Source organism: Lithobates pipiens, unplaced genomic scaffold (assembly GCF_037356315.1).
Source record: "Lithobates pipiens isolate NorthernLeopardFrog02 unplaced genomic scaffold, aLitPip1_a1.2 Scaffold_10, whole genome shotgun sequence".
Lineage (NCBI taxonomy): Eukaryota > Metazoa > Chordata > Amphibia > Anura > Ranidae > Lithobates > Lithobates pipiens.
In genome coordinates, this window is record NW_027507686.1 from 176206430 (window position 1) to 176221367 (window position 14938).

Consider the following 14938-nt stretch of genomic DNA (forward strand, 5'->3'; position numbering starts at 1 on the left):
AGTCCAGTCGCGGGACCCGTGGACTCGATCGCCGCGGGCATACCTGCGATTGTCTCACGGAGTGGCCGAATGAAGAAATGCCATTGTAAACAGCATTTCTCCATTCTGCCTAGCAACTAGTGACACTGACCTCTGCTCCATGTGATTGGAGCAGAGTTCATTGTTCACTAAATTAAAGCCCAGCCCCCAACAGTTAGTAACACACCCCTAGGAACACTTAACTCCTACACTGCCACCCACTGGTTAACCCCTTCACTGCCAGTGTCATTTACACAGGAATCACTGCATTTATATAGCAGTGATTGCGGTATAAATGACAATGGTCCCAAAAATGTGTCAAAAATGTCCGATGTGTCCGCCATAATGTCGCAGTCACTATAAAAATCGCGGATCGCCGCCATTACTAGTAAAAAAAAAATATTAATAAAAATGCCATAAAACTATCCCTTATTTTGTAAACGCTATAACTTTTGCGCAAACCAATCAATAATCGCTTATTGTGATTTTTTTTTACCAAAAATATGTAGAAGACTACGTATCGGCCTAAACTGAGGGAAAAAAATGTTTTTTTATATATTTTTGGGGATATTTATTATAACAAAGTAAAAAATAATGTGTTTTTTTCAAAATTGTCGCTCTATTTTTGTTTATAGCGCAAAAAATAAAAACCGCAGAGGTGATCCAATACCACCAAAAGAAAGCTCTATTTGTGGGAAAAAAAGGACGTCAATTTTGTTTGGGAGCCATGTCGCATGACCGCGTGATTGTCAGTTAAAGCGACACAGTGCTGAATCGCAAAAAGTGGTCTGGTCTTTGACCAGCAAAATGGTCCGGTCTGTAAGTGGAAATCATTGCTCCTGAAAAAACTGCAGTTTTTAAAAAAAATTTTTGCATTGATCCATGTCCCCTGGGGCAGGACCCAGGTCCCCAAAACACTTTTTAGGACAGTAACTTGCATATTAGCCTTAAAAATTAGCACTTTATATTTTGAACGTTCGAGTCCCATAGACTTTAATAGGGTTCTAACGTTCACACGAAGTTTAGGTCTGTTTGCAGGTTCTGGTGCAAACCGGACAGGGGGGTGTTCGGTTCATCCTTAATTATTATCATAATAGGGGATTTTAATTATCCAGACATAGACCAGGCAGAGGGAACCACGCATTCATCTTATGCCTTGTACACACCGTTGGACATTCCGACCACCAAATCGGTCAGATTTTTTCCGATGGATTTTGTCCCAAACTTGTGTTGCATATACACAGTCGCACAAAGTTATCGGAATTTCCAATCATCAAGAACGACGTACAACGCATATGGCGGGACTATAAAAGGGAAGTTCAGCACCACGTGCGGCACCCTTTGGGCTCCTTCTGCTGATCTTGTGTTTATCGCGTGTTAATAGAAGTTTGGTTAGAGACGATTCATGCTTTTCAGACTTGTTCAGATCATACTCTATGTAGATGCTCTACAGTTTGTGCTTGTCGGTGCGTATCTGCTTATCAGTGCGTGTAGTCAGTTCGCATTTGTTTGTCATTGCGGCCTATATTTATATAGTACGCTTTGATTTTCAGTGCTTGTTGTCCGCCCGTTTCTGGTTATTAGTTCGTTCTTCCAGGCCTTGCTGTTTATCATGCTTTTTGTTATTCCGTTCTGACCAGCCGACCGTTTTGAAGCCATGTTGCGTGTATGTACTGGGCGTAGAGTTTGTGCTGTGCAGGGGCTTGGTGTTGGGCTTTTAGCTTTGACACAAACTCAGTCCATGAACAGGGCGAGGAGGAGTTCATGGAGCAAGAATTGGTTGCTCCATCGTGACCAATTCTCACACATGCCTTTGCTTCATGAGATCCGGGAGAACAATCCTGATGATTTCAGGAATTATCTCAGGATGAGGGACCCCGTTTTTCACCATCTGTTGGCTTTGCTGACCCCTTATATCAGCAGGCAGGATACCTGCATGCGGCAAGCCATCACTCCGGAGCAGAGGCTAGTTGCCACGTTGTGGTACTTGGTGACAGGAAGAAGCCTTCAGGGCCTCAAGTTCTCTACAGGCATCTCCCCCAGTCTCTGGTGATCATTATTCCAGAGACCTGTTCTGCCATCATTCAGGTCCTGCAGAAGGACTATATTAAGGTAAGATTTCTTCTTTAACATCATATTCTATGTATTTAATGTTTGCTAACGTATTGTATTTCTTTCATCGTTCCCTAATTATCATGATTGGAATGTGCTGTAATATGCTGTGCCCCTTTGTCCTCATGCATGCTGGAAGCTTTTAAACTTCTTTTTTTGTTCTTCATGCATATTTGCCTTCACTAACCTCCCCATCATGCTCTTCTGGGCCCATAAACATCTCTAACCTAGTCACTTAGCAATGTATTTTGTCTGCTTAATAGTAGTGCTTTCCCCTAAACACCCCCTAAAATGTGTAAAAATGTTATGTGTGTCCTTAAATTCATGCAGAGTGCCAGAGGCTTTTTTTTTGGTGGGCCAAACTCATTAGGAACCCCCCTCTCCCAACTGCTAAGTCAGCTGATACCAATCCTCTATCTGCTGACTTTGCCAAACCCAATACACACTACACCTACCTTTTTTGTGGTCAGATTTATGGATGAATTCACCGAAGCATATCGTGCAAGGGCCTGCCTCAATACTTTCAACTGCTACTGTTTTAAGTTTTTTTTTATCCTATTATTATCTTGATAGGTATTAGCAGAATGTAAAAATGTGCTTCCATTTGTTCATTGTTTTTTTTTTTTTTTTGATTATGACACTTCTTACCTGTCCAGCGGGCTGCCAATAGTGTAAGTAAAGAGGGGCTGGCCAAAGTAACACACATTAGACGGCACAGTGGGGTAATGGTTAGCACTCTCACCTAGCAGTAACAAGGGTTGCTGGTTTGAATCCCAACCATGACACTACCTGCCTGCAGTTTGCATGTTCTCCCTGTGCCTGCATGGGATTCCTCTGGGCACTCCAGTTTCCTCCCACACTCCAAAGACATGCAGGAAAGTTAATTGGCTTCTGTCCATGTTTGGCCCTAGTATATGAATGGGGACCTTGGATTGTGGGCTCCTTGAGGGTAGGGACCGATGTGAGTGTGCAATGTACAGGGATAGGGACAATTGTAGACACTCACTCAGGTTGGCCTGGTGTATTTATTCAACCTAACTAACATTATTTATGCATTCAGCTCTCAATGAAGTGGAGAGGGTTACCTTTCCAAAACATCCCCCCCCCCCCTATTTTTTTGCAATGGGCCATCAGAGGAATCTGATAAGGGGACTTTATACATTTGGCTTCAAATACTCATATCCAAAAATGTTATACAGATATCGTGGGCAAAAATGTTTGTGCCTAATCTTCTTGCAATGTTGATGTGCAAAATTTCTATTTTTCTTTCTTGTTTGATTCCACAGTTTCCTTCAATGTCACAGGAATGGCAGACTGTGGCCTCCCACTTTGCCACCTATTGGGACTTTCCCAGTTGTGGAGGTGCAATTGATGGGAAACATGTCTGCATCGTCCCACCCCCCAACTCAGGGTCCTACTATTATAATTACAAGGGGTATAATAGTATCGTGATGTTGGCGGTGGTGTCAGCTACCTACGAGTTCCTGTATGTGGACGTGGGGATAAATGGCCGGATGTCAGATGGTGGAGTGATTGCGCAGACGGAGTTCTACTGGCGTCTCCAGAGTGGCAGTTTGGGCTTGCCACCTCCAGAGGAGAATGTAGAAGGACTCCCCTTTGTCTTCATCGAGGATGAAGCGTTTGCGCTAGGGGACACTCTTATGCGGCCATTCCCGATGAGGACCCTCACCCAGAGAAGAGTGGTGGAGAACGCTTTCGGGATAATTGCCAGCCGGTTTTTGACACCCATCCACATGGCGAAATATACACTGAACCATATAGTGCTTTCCTGCTGCATTCTGCACAATTTTTAAAAAAAGTACTCTCCAAATTATGTGGCCTCAGTTGGGCCTCAGACAGACTTTCCTGAACTTGCCAACCTGACGGCACTTAAAGCTGGTCGGTCTGGCTTGCCCCCCCAAAGCGCCCGTGAGGTCAGAAACAGATACACGGTGTACTTTGTGGGCAGGGGGGCCATTGATATGCCAGACAATGTCTGAGAGGCATTTTTTAATTACATTTCTCTTTCAAACTGCAATAATATGTGTTTTCATTTACTGCTTGGGTTTGTTTTAGGTGTCTCCTAGCTTTTTTTTTGGTTTATTTTTTGGGCCTTTTCTTCAACAGTGCAAAACAAATTTCTGTATGAGATGAGGTTACAGTCTCTTCTTCTTCACATAATATTATTATGTTGTTGGTCTGCTACACACACACACACACCTTGTTTTTGGTAATGTAGGTAGTGCATTACTGACAAACATATTCCTAATTTTCAGCACCATGACAGAAATGTGTAGAGTCATGAAAATGGCATGATTGGGGAAAATTGTATAGCACTGAGGGTGTTATTTACTAAAGGCAAATTCACTATGTACTACAAGTGCACTGCAAAAGTACACATGAAACTGCACTGCAACAGTACAAAGTGGATTTTCTTTTAGTAAATAACACCCATTGCCACAGAAAACAACAACTTTACTACAAATACTGTTTTTGCACATTGAAAAGGGAAGCCACACATTGTTGATAATTAAACTTTTTACTCAAAGCACATTCACATGTGCGTTTATAAAAAGGTTTTACAACAAACCAACATATTTGGTGTATATAACATTATTTTTGGTAACTGGCATGTATCAAAGCATAACATACAGAGTACATTGATCCCACATGATGGGAGATAGCACATGTTGACACACTGTGTGCATCTTCCAAATTTGGCTTTTGTCAAAATGTAAAACTGTTTTTTCAAATATAAAATTGATGCTAGCTAGTTTTGGGTGTTTCAGATTCTCCCTAAAACATCAATGATGTTCTTAATTTTTTGTTGAACATCATTGATGTTTTTCTTTAGATTTTCTAAATCGTGATTGCACCCCATTATCTCCCCGATGAGGATCTGGGCACTTTCACTTGTAAAATGCAATTCTTCTTCCACAACATCCACATCACCTAAAAATAAACCAAAAAACACACCGTATACCGTATATGCCAGCATACATCGATTACCTTACCTGAAGCTGTGGTCTTAGACACTCACCTGTTGTGGTGCCAATTTCGTCAATTTCAACAACCTCTCCTTCCTCCCCCTCCTCTGCTTTTGGTGTTGGTCTTTCACCTTCTTTGTGAAGTGTGGGGTCCTTGGTGTCTTCAGACGTGCCAAGTCTTCTCTCCCCTATGAGAATGTAAAAAAGGAATACTTTTAGCACACAGATATTTGAGGGCAGAAATAGGAATAGGAAACAAGTGTCGTACAATTGTCTTTTTTGGCAGAGTTCTGGAAGCTTCCATCAAAAGAAAGCTCTATTTGTGTAAAGAAAATGATAAAAATTTCACATGGTTACAGTGTAGCATGACCGCGCAATTGTCATTCAAATTGTGACAGCACTGAAAGCTGAAAAATGGCCTGGGCAGGAAGGGGGTAAAAATTTCTCTTAAGCTCAACCCTAATACAAACAAAAAAAATATATTAGAATGTTCACAGTACACCCACCAGAATAAAAATGAATGGATCTGAATCAATTGGGATCATTTGGTTTGTTGCGTTTTTTTCGGCTGCTCCAAATATTAACAAAAGGCCCAGACTAATGCATCATGTTACCCAAATGAAACAAATGAATACAAATGAATTAGTTATTCTTGTTATCATTTATATTTTCCTTGGAATTCATTACTATGCAAAGTTTGTCCGAATTTTGATTCATAACGAAATGAATAGCGCACGTCTAGTAGCGTGATGTACAATGTCACAGCAAAAGATTAATTATTAAGTGAAATAATTTCTATACCAATTCGGTCAAATACAGATCATAGGGTATTGTAACTTGTACAACATACCGTATTTTTCGGACTATAAGGCGCACGTAAAAGCCTAAATTTTCTCCCAAAAACGACCGTGCGCCTTATAATCCGGTGCGCCTTATATATGACCTGTTGACATCGCTGGAGATTCGTGGAAAAAGCCACCCGGTCTCTTGACGTTAACCTTCGGACTATAAGGCGCACGTAAAAGCCTAAATTTTCTCACAAAATCGACCGTGCGCCTTATAGTCCGATGCGCCTTATATATATGGAAATATCCATTTTATCAGCCGGTCGTTGCTAGTGCGCCTTATAATGCGGTGCGCCTTATAGTCCGATGCGCCTTATATATGGAAATATCCATTTTATCAGCCGGTCGTTGCTAGTGCGCCTTATAATCCGGTGCGCCTTATAGTCCGAAAAATACGGTAACTGATATATATATATATATATATATATATATATATATATATATATATATATATATATATTATACAGGAATTCTGTGCAGTGAGCAATAGGGTCAGGTATTGGCGCTAAAATATTACAAAAAAAATGGAAATACTTGGGGTAGGACTTTGCATGTGCCTCAGTGGAGTATGAACAATAATTTATAGCACAATGTTTTTTGTTTTTATTTTAAATACAAATACTTTATTTACATCCTTGGATGGGAATAATTAAAACATTACAAACTGAATGAAGATAAAATTTACTATTGGTTGACCCAGGTTGTGCGAATCCTGGGAGTATTGGGAGTGTGGCCTATGCGTTTCACGGGAACCCCACTTTGTCAGGGCCTTTTAGAACAGCACAAACAGCATGTAAATATTAAAGGTATCCTAGAGATACAAAATTACAAAATTAGCTATATCATAAAATAGAATAATATTTAGTAAAATATTAAAGTTACATATGTAAAAAATATAGAAAACTCCTACACCGTTGTAGGGTGTTATATAATTACCTGTTGGTCTAGAATACCAATATTAATATAACATAATGATGTTCTTTTTAACAAAAAAAAAAAAAATCATGTTTAATAGTTTGTTATAAAATTTTGCAAACAGGTCATTTTTCTCCTTCATTGAAGTGCGCTGATGAGGCGGCACTGTTAGGCTGCACTGGTGGGCACTGATAGGCTGCACTGGATGTAAATAAATTCCAAGGATGTAAATAAAGTACCGTATTTACTGGCGTATAACACGCGTCAGCGTATAACACGCACCCCAAGTTTAGGAGGGAATTTAAAAGAAAAAAACTTTTAGGAGAGAAGTTTAACCACTTGCTTACTGGGCACTTACACCCCCCTCAGTCCCAGACCAATTTTCAGCTTTCAGCGCTGATGTACTTTGAATGACAATTGCGCGGGCATACAACACTGTACCCAAATGAAATTTTTATCATTTTTTTCCCACAAATAGAGCTTTCTTTTGGTGGTATTTAGTTACAGCTCAGAGTTTTATTTTTTGCTAAACAAACAAAAAAAGATGCAAAAAAAAAATAAAAAATCATGTTTTAATAGTTTGTTATAAAATTTTGCAAACGGGTCATTTTTCTCCTTCATTGAAGTGCGCTGATTAGGCGGCACTGATAGGCTGCACTGGTGGGCACTGATGGGCTGCATTGGTGGGCACTGATGGGCTGCATTGGTGGGCACTGATAGGCTGCACTGGTGGGCACTGATAGGCATAGTTAAGGCGGCACTAATAGGCACAGATAAGGCGACACCGATGGGCACAGATAAGGCGGCACTGATGGGCAAAGATGGGCACAGATAAGATGGCATGGATGGGTGGCACGGATGGGCACTGATAGGTACCACTGATAGATGGGACTGATGGGCACTGATAGGTGGCACTGCTGGGCACTGATGGGTGGCACTGCTGGGCACTGGTAGATGACACTGATGGGCACGGATATGTGACACTGGGGTGCAGCACCTTTGAGGCAGATTGTGGGCACTGCTGGGTGGCACTGTGGGTGGCACTGCTGGGTGGCACTGTGGGCACTGCTGGGTGGCACTGACGGGTGGCACTTACTTTTCGTACATGTGGCACTGCAGGGGGCAGGTGGGCACTGGCAGGGGGCAGGTAGGCATTAGCAGGGCTGGCCGTGATCGGGACTGATGTCCCGATCACGGCCGCCCGTGATCGGCTGTTAGCGCGAGGAGGAATAATAGCCGATTACCGGCTCCGTTATATCACATGATCAGCTGTCATTGGCTGACAGCTGATCACGTGATAAGGGGTCGGGATCGACCCCTTGCACGGATCGGTGATCAGGCGAGTCTCATGGACTCGCCGATCACAGAGCGCGCCGCTCGCGCCCCTCAGGGAGCGCGCAGGCCGCTCGTACACGGGACGACGTCTATTGATGTCGTCCCGGAAAAGGAGATCTGCGCTGTAGCCGTCATTTGGCTATAGCGCGGATCTCAAGTGGTTAAGGAAAGAAACTTACATTTAAATGCCCATTAATGCAGCCTTGTCAGTCATTTGCAGCCTTGTCAGCGTCTTTGCCGGCTTGCCGTTTAAAAATGGCGCAGCCAAGATACAGAGCGGATGTCCTGTGTATCTTGACGGCGCTCGGTAGCTCTCGGCGGCTTTTGGCTATTTTCGGCCATTCTCGGCTACTTTCGGCTGCAATCGGCTGTTCTCTGCGGTTTTCAGCTTAGAAATGGCGGGGGATCGGCGTATAACACGCACCCACGATTTTCCAGATTTTAAGGGGAAAAAAGTGCATGTTATACGCCGATAAATACAGTATTTATATATTTTTAAATCATTGGGGGTTATTTACGTAAGGCAAATCCACTTTGCACTGCAAGTGCACTTGGAAGTAAAGTCACTGTAAATCCAAGGGGGAAAAGGAAAATAAAAAAACAGCATTTTAGCTTGCACATGATTGGATGATAAGATCAGCAGAGCTTCCCCTCATTTCAGATCTACCCCTCAGATTTACAGCGACTGCACTTCCAAGTGCACTTGCAGTGTACTTGTAGTGCAAAGTGGATTTGCCTTTCGTAAATAGCCCCCAAATTATTGTTTATACTCCACTGAGGCACATGAAAAGTCCCACCCCAAGTCTTTCCAATTCTGTATCTATTTATCTATCTATCTACCTATTTTATATATATTTGAAGATTTGGATACATTTGGATACATCCGTATCTCCGAATAGCGAAAATGTTGCCCAATTTTGATTGTCACAGCAAAAGATTAATTATTAAGTGAAATCATTTCTATACCAATTCGATCAAGTACAGATTGTAGTTTATTGTAACTTGTACAGCATATCCAACCAATCCAACTGATCAATATATATTTATACAGGATCTCTGTGCAGTGAGCAATAGAGTCAGGTATTGGCTCTCAAACATATCTATCTATCTATCTATCTATCTATCTATCTATCTATCTATCTACTTATTACTGTATATATATATATATATATATATAGGTGCGGACTGAACATTTGGCCACTCGGGCACCGCCCGAGGGCCCTGGGCCACTAGGGGGCCCCATCAGGATTGCTAGCCTCAGTAAAACCAGGGACAGTATGTAAAAATCTGTGTTTTTTTTACATCTGTCTCTGAAATATCCCTTACCGACATCCTTTTGGTTTAAAAATCCTGAGATTATAGCTGCCCCATCTCTCCAGTACGTTCTCAGCTAATAGAAACATGTCTGTGTATACTGTGTGTACATGTATGTGTATACTGTGTGATGATATACTGTGTGGCCCCATAATTTGATTGTCCGGGGGCCCCATGAGTTGTCAGTCCGCCCCTGTATATATATATATATATATATATATATATATATATATATAAAGAGAGAGAGCACATATTTTAGTGATATAATGTGATACACACAATAGGACTGATACGTTAAAACTGTATAAAAAGAAAGAAATAGAAAGGTTTCACCTTTCATTTTGTGAAATAATTAAAGTGACACCAAACTCTGTTTTTTTCTTTTTGTTTCGTTTTCAAACCTCCAAATTCCTTTTCTTTTTTTTTTTTTTACTGCTGTGATATGACTTCTTGTTCCCCGACTTCCCTTCCTGAGGGTAGCTATGGTTGTTCTTAATGTCCCAATAATAGTAGATGTGTATTGATTACATTTAGAGAATAATCATTTAGTGTCATTTTAAGTAAGAATTTTGATTGGTCACGATGACCAACGCTTTTTATTTACTTCTTATTTTCTTTTTTGCATACAAATAGCAACATACTATTACTAATCTGTATAACATGAATCGAACTTGGTCAACGTATGAGCTAATATTATTGTATTTTTAAGCCCTTGTACACACGGTCGGATGTTCCGACGGAAAATGTCCGATCATAATATATATATATATAATCCGACTGTGTGTGGGCTCCATCGGACTGTTTACGTCGGAATATCCGATGGACAAAGTTTTAGAGCTTCGACAACATGATCCAATCGGACTTTGTCCAATTGTGTGCAGAGAATTCCGATCGGACAAAGTGCCACGCATGCTCAGATCAATTTCCTAGACCAAAGCTATTGGCTACTAGGCTGAACGTAGTCCCGTCGCAACGAAATAACGTCATCACGTTCTGAACGATCTGATTTTCCGACAACTGTTGCGTGTATGCAACACAAGTTCGGACAAAATCCGTCGGACAAAATCCGACGGATTTTATTGTCGGAATGTCCAACCGTGTGTACAAGGGCTTAGATTGTTGCAGTGCAATAAACATGTGAAGGTAACATTATTAAGAATTATTATTATTATTTTTTTTTTTTTATATGGCTGCTTTGATATTAGATGTGTTTGAGGTGGAATTAAAAAAAAATATTCTAAAAAATAAAATTGCTGACATAATGCAATTTTCAAATCTTTATTAAGTCTCTATATTTAGGTAAAAGGAACAGGTTATTTGCATTTTGTTATGTAATAACCTGAGTAGACAGGCTTGTCTAGCAATTCCTTGGTTGAAAAGAAAAATACCTTTCAGAAGATTCCTTCCTCATAGTCTAAAATTAAGAAGGAAAAAAAGAGTAATGTTTGCTGATTGTAGAGATTGGATATTTCCTTACCCTTCCTGGTGTGAGGTCACTAACATACCAGATATTCTTATAAATAGCAAGAAGTAACTGTATCTTATACTACTAAAAGGTACAATGTACCAGCCTACCAGCTTTATGGTGCTGTGGATGGCACAGGCTCTCTTTGGTGTCGTTACTATGGATTCAGGTATTTGTTCCTCTATGACTGACCATTTATCTCATAGAAATTTGGCATTATAGGCAATAAGATAAAAATAAGATAAGGCAATAAGATAAAAAAATGATTTTAATAAAGACAGCAAGACAACAGAATTACATTATAAGGTATAGTCACTGATGTCTTGTTTTAGCTGTATTTGTTATTTTAACTAATTATAATTTCCTCTTAAAAGTGGTTAGTTCACAAACCTAAATATTTCCAGGGTGTTTAACCCCCTTTTCCTTGTTAAATCTTTTTATTGAATTTCAAGAGAAAAAAAAAGGGAAGTTTACAGATCATAACGAGCATCATATCATGAGTATCGTAAATTAACAATATAGTTATAATCAGGTATTGATCACATAGATTAGGTATGTTATAAGTGAAAGTATAAGTAACACAGAGATTATATACTATAATATTATAAGTACTGAACTAAATTAGGAACAAACTATATGAGAGAATTAATGAAATATGCCTCCAGACCACCTGTCCACCCCAAATGGGTTCAAGCTGTGAACAGGTGGGGGCAGATATAATTAAAAAGTAAAACTCTTTTCCTGGTTAACTTTAGCTCAGCACAACCAGTATTTAAAGAAAGTTTTGAAGAATAGACCCTCTAAAAGAGAGATCGATTCTCTATGTTGATGAGAAATAAACCAAGTTTTGAAATATAAAACATAAATAAAATAAAAAAATAAACAAAAGAAGAAGAGGGATAGAAAAGGAGGAAAAGAGAGAAGAAAAGGGATGAGATGAAAACTCTTGAGGTAGTGACCTGGTACGTGACATAAATCAATAGCACAACAGCTATACACAAGGATTTTATTGTGGGAACAGCAATGACTGGTCAAAATCAGAAGGAAAGAAATGTTTAACCCATGGTTGCCAAATCATGTGAAATTTACTAATATTATTGTTTTCAATAGCTGTCATTTTATCGAAAATGAGAGCTTTGTTCAGTCTGTGTTTGGCTTTCGCCACAATTAAATTCTCGGTTTTCCATGCCTTAGCTATGGTTTGTTTAGCTGCCGTATTAATATAAACAAGTAGTTTGAATTGTGTCCATGTGAGTGAATCTGGTTTGAGATTTAAAAGTGCAATAGCTGGGTCTGGGGCAATATAGATATCTAAAGCTTTAGAGGCCATTGCAAATATGTTATTCCAAAATTCTTGCGCCACCGGACAATCCCACCATATATGAAAATTAGTACCAGGAGAGGAGCAACCTCTAAAACAATGATTAGGGTAAGATGGAGAACATTTTGCAATCCTTGCTGGTACTAGGTACCATCGTGCCAGAACTTTAAAGTTAGTTTCCAAAGCATAACAGTTGGGAGATGATGATTTAGTAGCTAACCAAATGTTGGACCAGTCATTGTTGTTAAATATTCAACCCAAATCCTGTGCCCATTTAACAGAATATGATGGAAGTACCTCATTGGGGTTAGTAATAAGGGTTTGGTACACATATGAAATTAAACCTTTAACATGTGGGTCACTTATACAAATATGTTCAAATTTAGACATCTGACGAAGTGCTAAACCTGACCCAATAAGAGGCATATAGAAATTTTTAATTTGTAGATATCGAAATATCTCATTGTTTGAGAGCCCGTAGTTTGTACATAGCATAGGGAATGTTTGAAAGGTATTTGAGGATAATAGCTTATAGAATCTAGTCAGATTAGTAGAAGACCATGCTGAAAAAGATTTCGGAAATGTCCATGCAGGATAAAAAGCTGGATTCCCTAGAAAGGAAAGAAGTGGATTATGTACTGATTGTAATTTACATGAACTACCAAATCTATCCCAGATAACCAATGAATGTTTTGTGATAGGATTAGTCAGATGCGATCTGTCCTTTGGCTGAATCCATAGTAGATTGGCCACTGATATGGGGTCACAATCAATGGCTTCAATAGATACCCATAAAGGTATGTCTTCTGTTGAATGATATTTAGGGAGTATCGATAGTTGAGCTGCAAAGTAGTAAGAAGCGAAGTTAGGTAGCCCCAAGCCTCCACTGGTTTTACTAAGATATAAAGTGGATTTAGGTATACGGGGTTTAATATTCTTCCAAATAAAAGACATAATTCTACGCTGTGTGTCGTAAAAAATATGAAGGTATGGAAATGGGAAGTACCCTATATAAATATAAAAACGTAGGCAGTGTTGACATTTTTATTGCGTTAATCCGACCCATCCATGATAGTGGTACTGCGGACCATTGCTTTAATAAGCCTGTAACTTGCTTCAGCAGGGGTAAATAATTAGCTGCAAAAAAATGAGAAAGTGAGGATGTAAGGTGTAAACCTAAATATGGTATTTGGCGATCAACCCAATTGAAAGGTAGAGTGGATTGAGCCTGTAATAGGTCAGAGTGTTTTATAGAAATATTCAATGCATTTGATTTGGTGGGGTTTACAAAGAGACTGGAAATATGTGAAAATGTATCCAATATTCGCAGAAGAATTGGGGCAGAAATGTGGGGATGAGATAGATAAATAAGTATGTCATCCGCATAAAGACACAGTTTATGGTGATGCCCACCTAGTTCAATACCTTTGATATCTGGGTTAGATCTAATTAATTGTGCCAAAGGTTCCATAAGTAGGGCAAAAAGTAGTGGGGATAAGGGACAACCCTGTCTTGTGCCTCTTCTGATGTCTATTATTGCTGATTTATAACCTGCATATTTAATATACGCCCTGGGATTGTTATAGAGGGAAGAGATCCAAGTCAGGAAATGATTACCAAAACCCAATTTTTTGAGAGTAAATTGCATATAAGGCCAGGTGACTGAGTCAAAAGCCTTAATGATATCCAAAGATAGAAGGCAAGTTGGGATACGTCTGTTTTTAGCGGCTTGAATAAGTAATAGTGTTTTTCTAATATTGTCTCCTGCCTGTCTCTTGGGTATAAAACCCATTTGGTCTTGATGAATTAGGTGACCTATAAAATTATTCAAACGAGACGCAAGGACCTTAGCTAATATTTTAATGTCTAAGTTAAGGAGAGAAATGGGACGATAATTAGATGAAAATAGTTCAATCTGATCATGGTTTAGGTAACATAACTATAATAGAAGATAATGGCTCAGGCTGAAATAAATGACCCAACAGAAGGGAGTTGAAGGCTCTGGTTAAGACTGGTGTTAAAATATGCTCAAAGTTTTTATAATACAATGTCAAGTAGTCATCTGGGCCAGGCCTTTTATGTAATTTTAGTCCCTTTATATCAGTCTGAACCTCATTAGTTGTAATAGGGCTTTCTAGTCTCTCTCTTTGTTCAATATCAAGAGTAGGGAGATTAATATTAGAAAATAGCCTGTCCGCACTGGCCTGATTGAAATCAGTAGCAGGGGAGTCAATTTTAGCTAATTTGGAACGAAACACCTCTAAAATTTTCACTGGATTACTGGGCTTATGGAGGATCTGATTTGATTTATTGATCTTAAACTTCTGGCCATAAGGGAGTCTGGTTTATTAGCTTTGAAGTATTGTGTATGTTGGCGTTTACGGAGGAGTTTATCTGCCGAATCCCTTAAAAATAGATCTAAATCTAAACGGGCTTTATCTAATTTAGCATTATTAATGGCATTTGGGGAAGATTGAATTGTATCATGACAGGAAGTGAAGTTAGCTTCCAGATTTGTAAACATGAGTTTACGTTCTTTTTTAAGCTTTGCAGCTAGTTGTATCAACTTACTCCTAACAACGGTTTTATGGGCTTCCCACAATGTCAAGTCGGAAGTGTCACCAGT

At 39.5% G+C, this 14938-nt stretch overlaps 1 protein-coding gene across 1 annotated transcript in view; it reads left to right on the forward strand.

Moving 5' to 3' along the window:
• Positions 1 to 11083: 11083 nt before the first annotated feature.
• LOC143925937 (mucin-2-like) overlaps positions 11084 to 14938 on the forward strand; it is a 257039-nt gene continuing 253184 nt past the window's right edge. Inside the window, exon 1 of the mRNA XM_077450217.1 lies at positions 11084 to 11160. Within this exon, the coding sequence (XP_077306343.1) occupies positions 11088 to 11160 (73 nt within the window). The 5' untranslated portion in view covers positions 11084 to 11087. The remainder of the gene's footprint in view (positions 11161 to 14938) is intronic.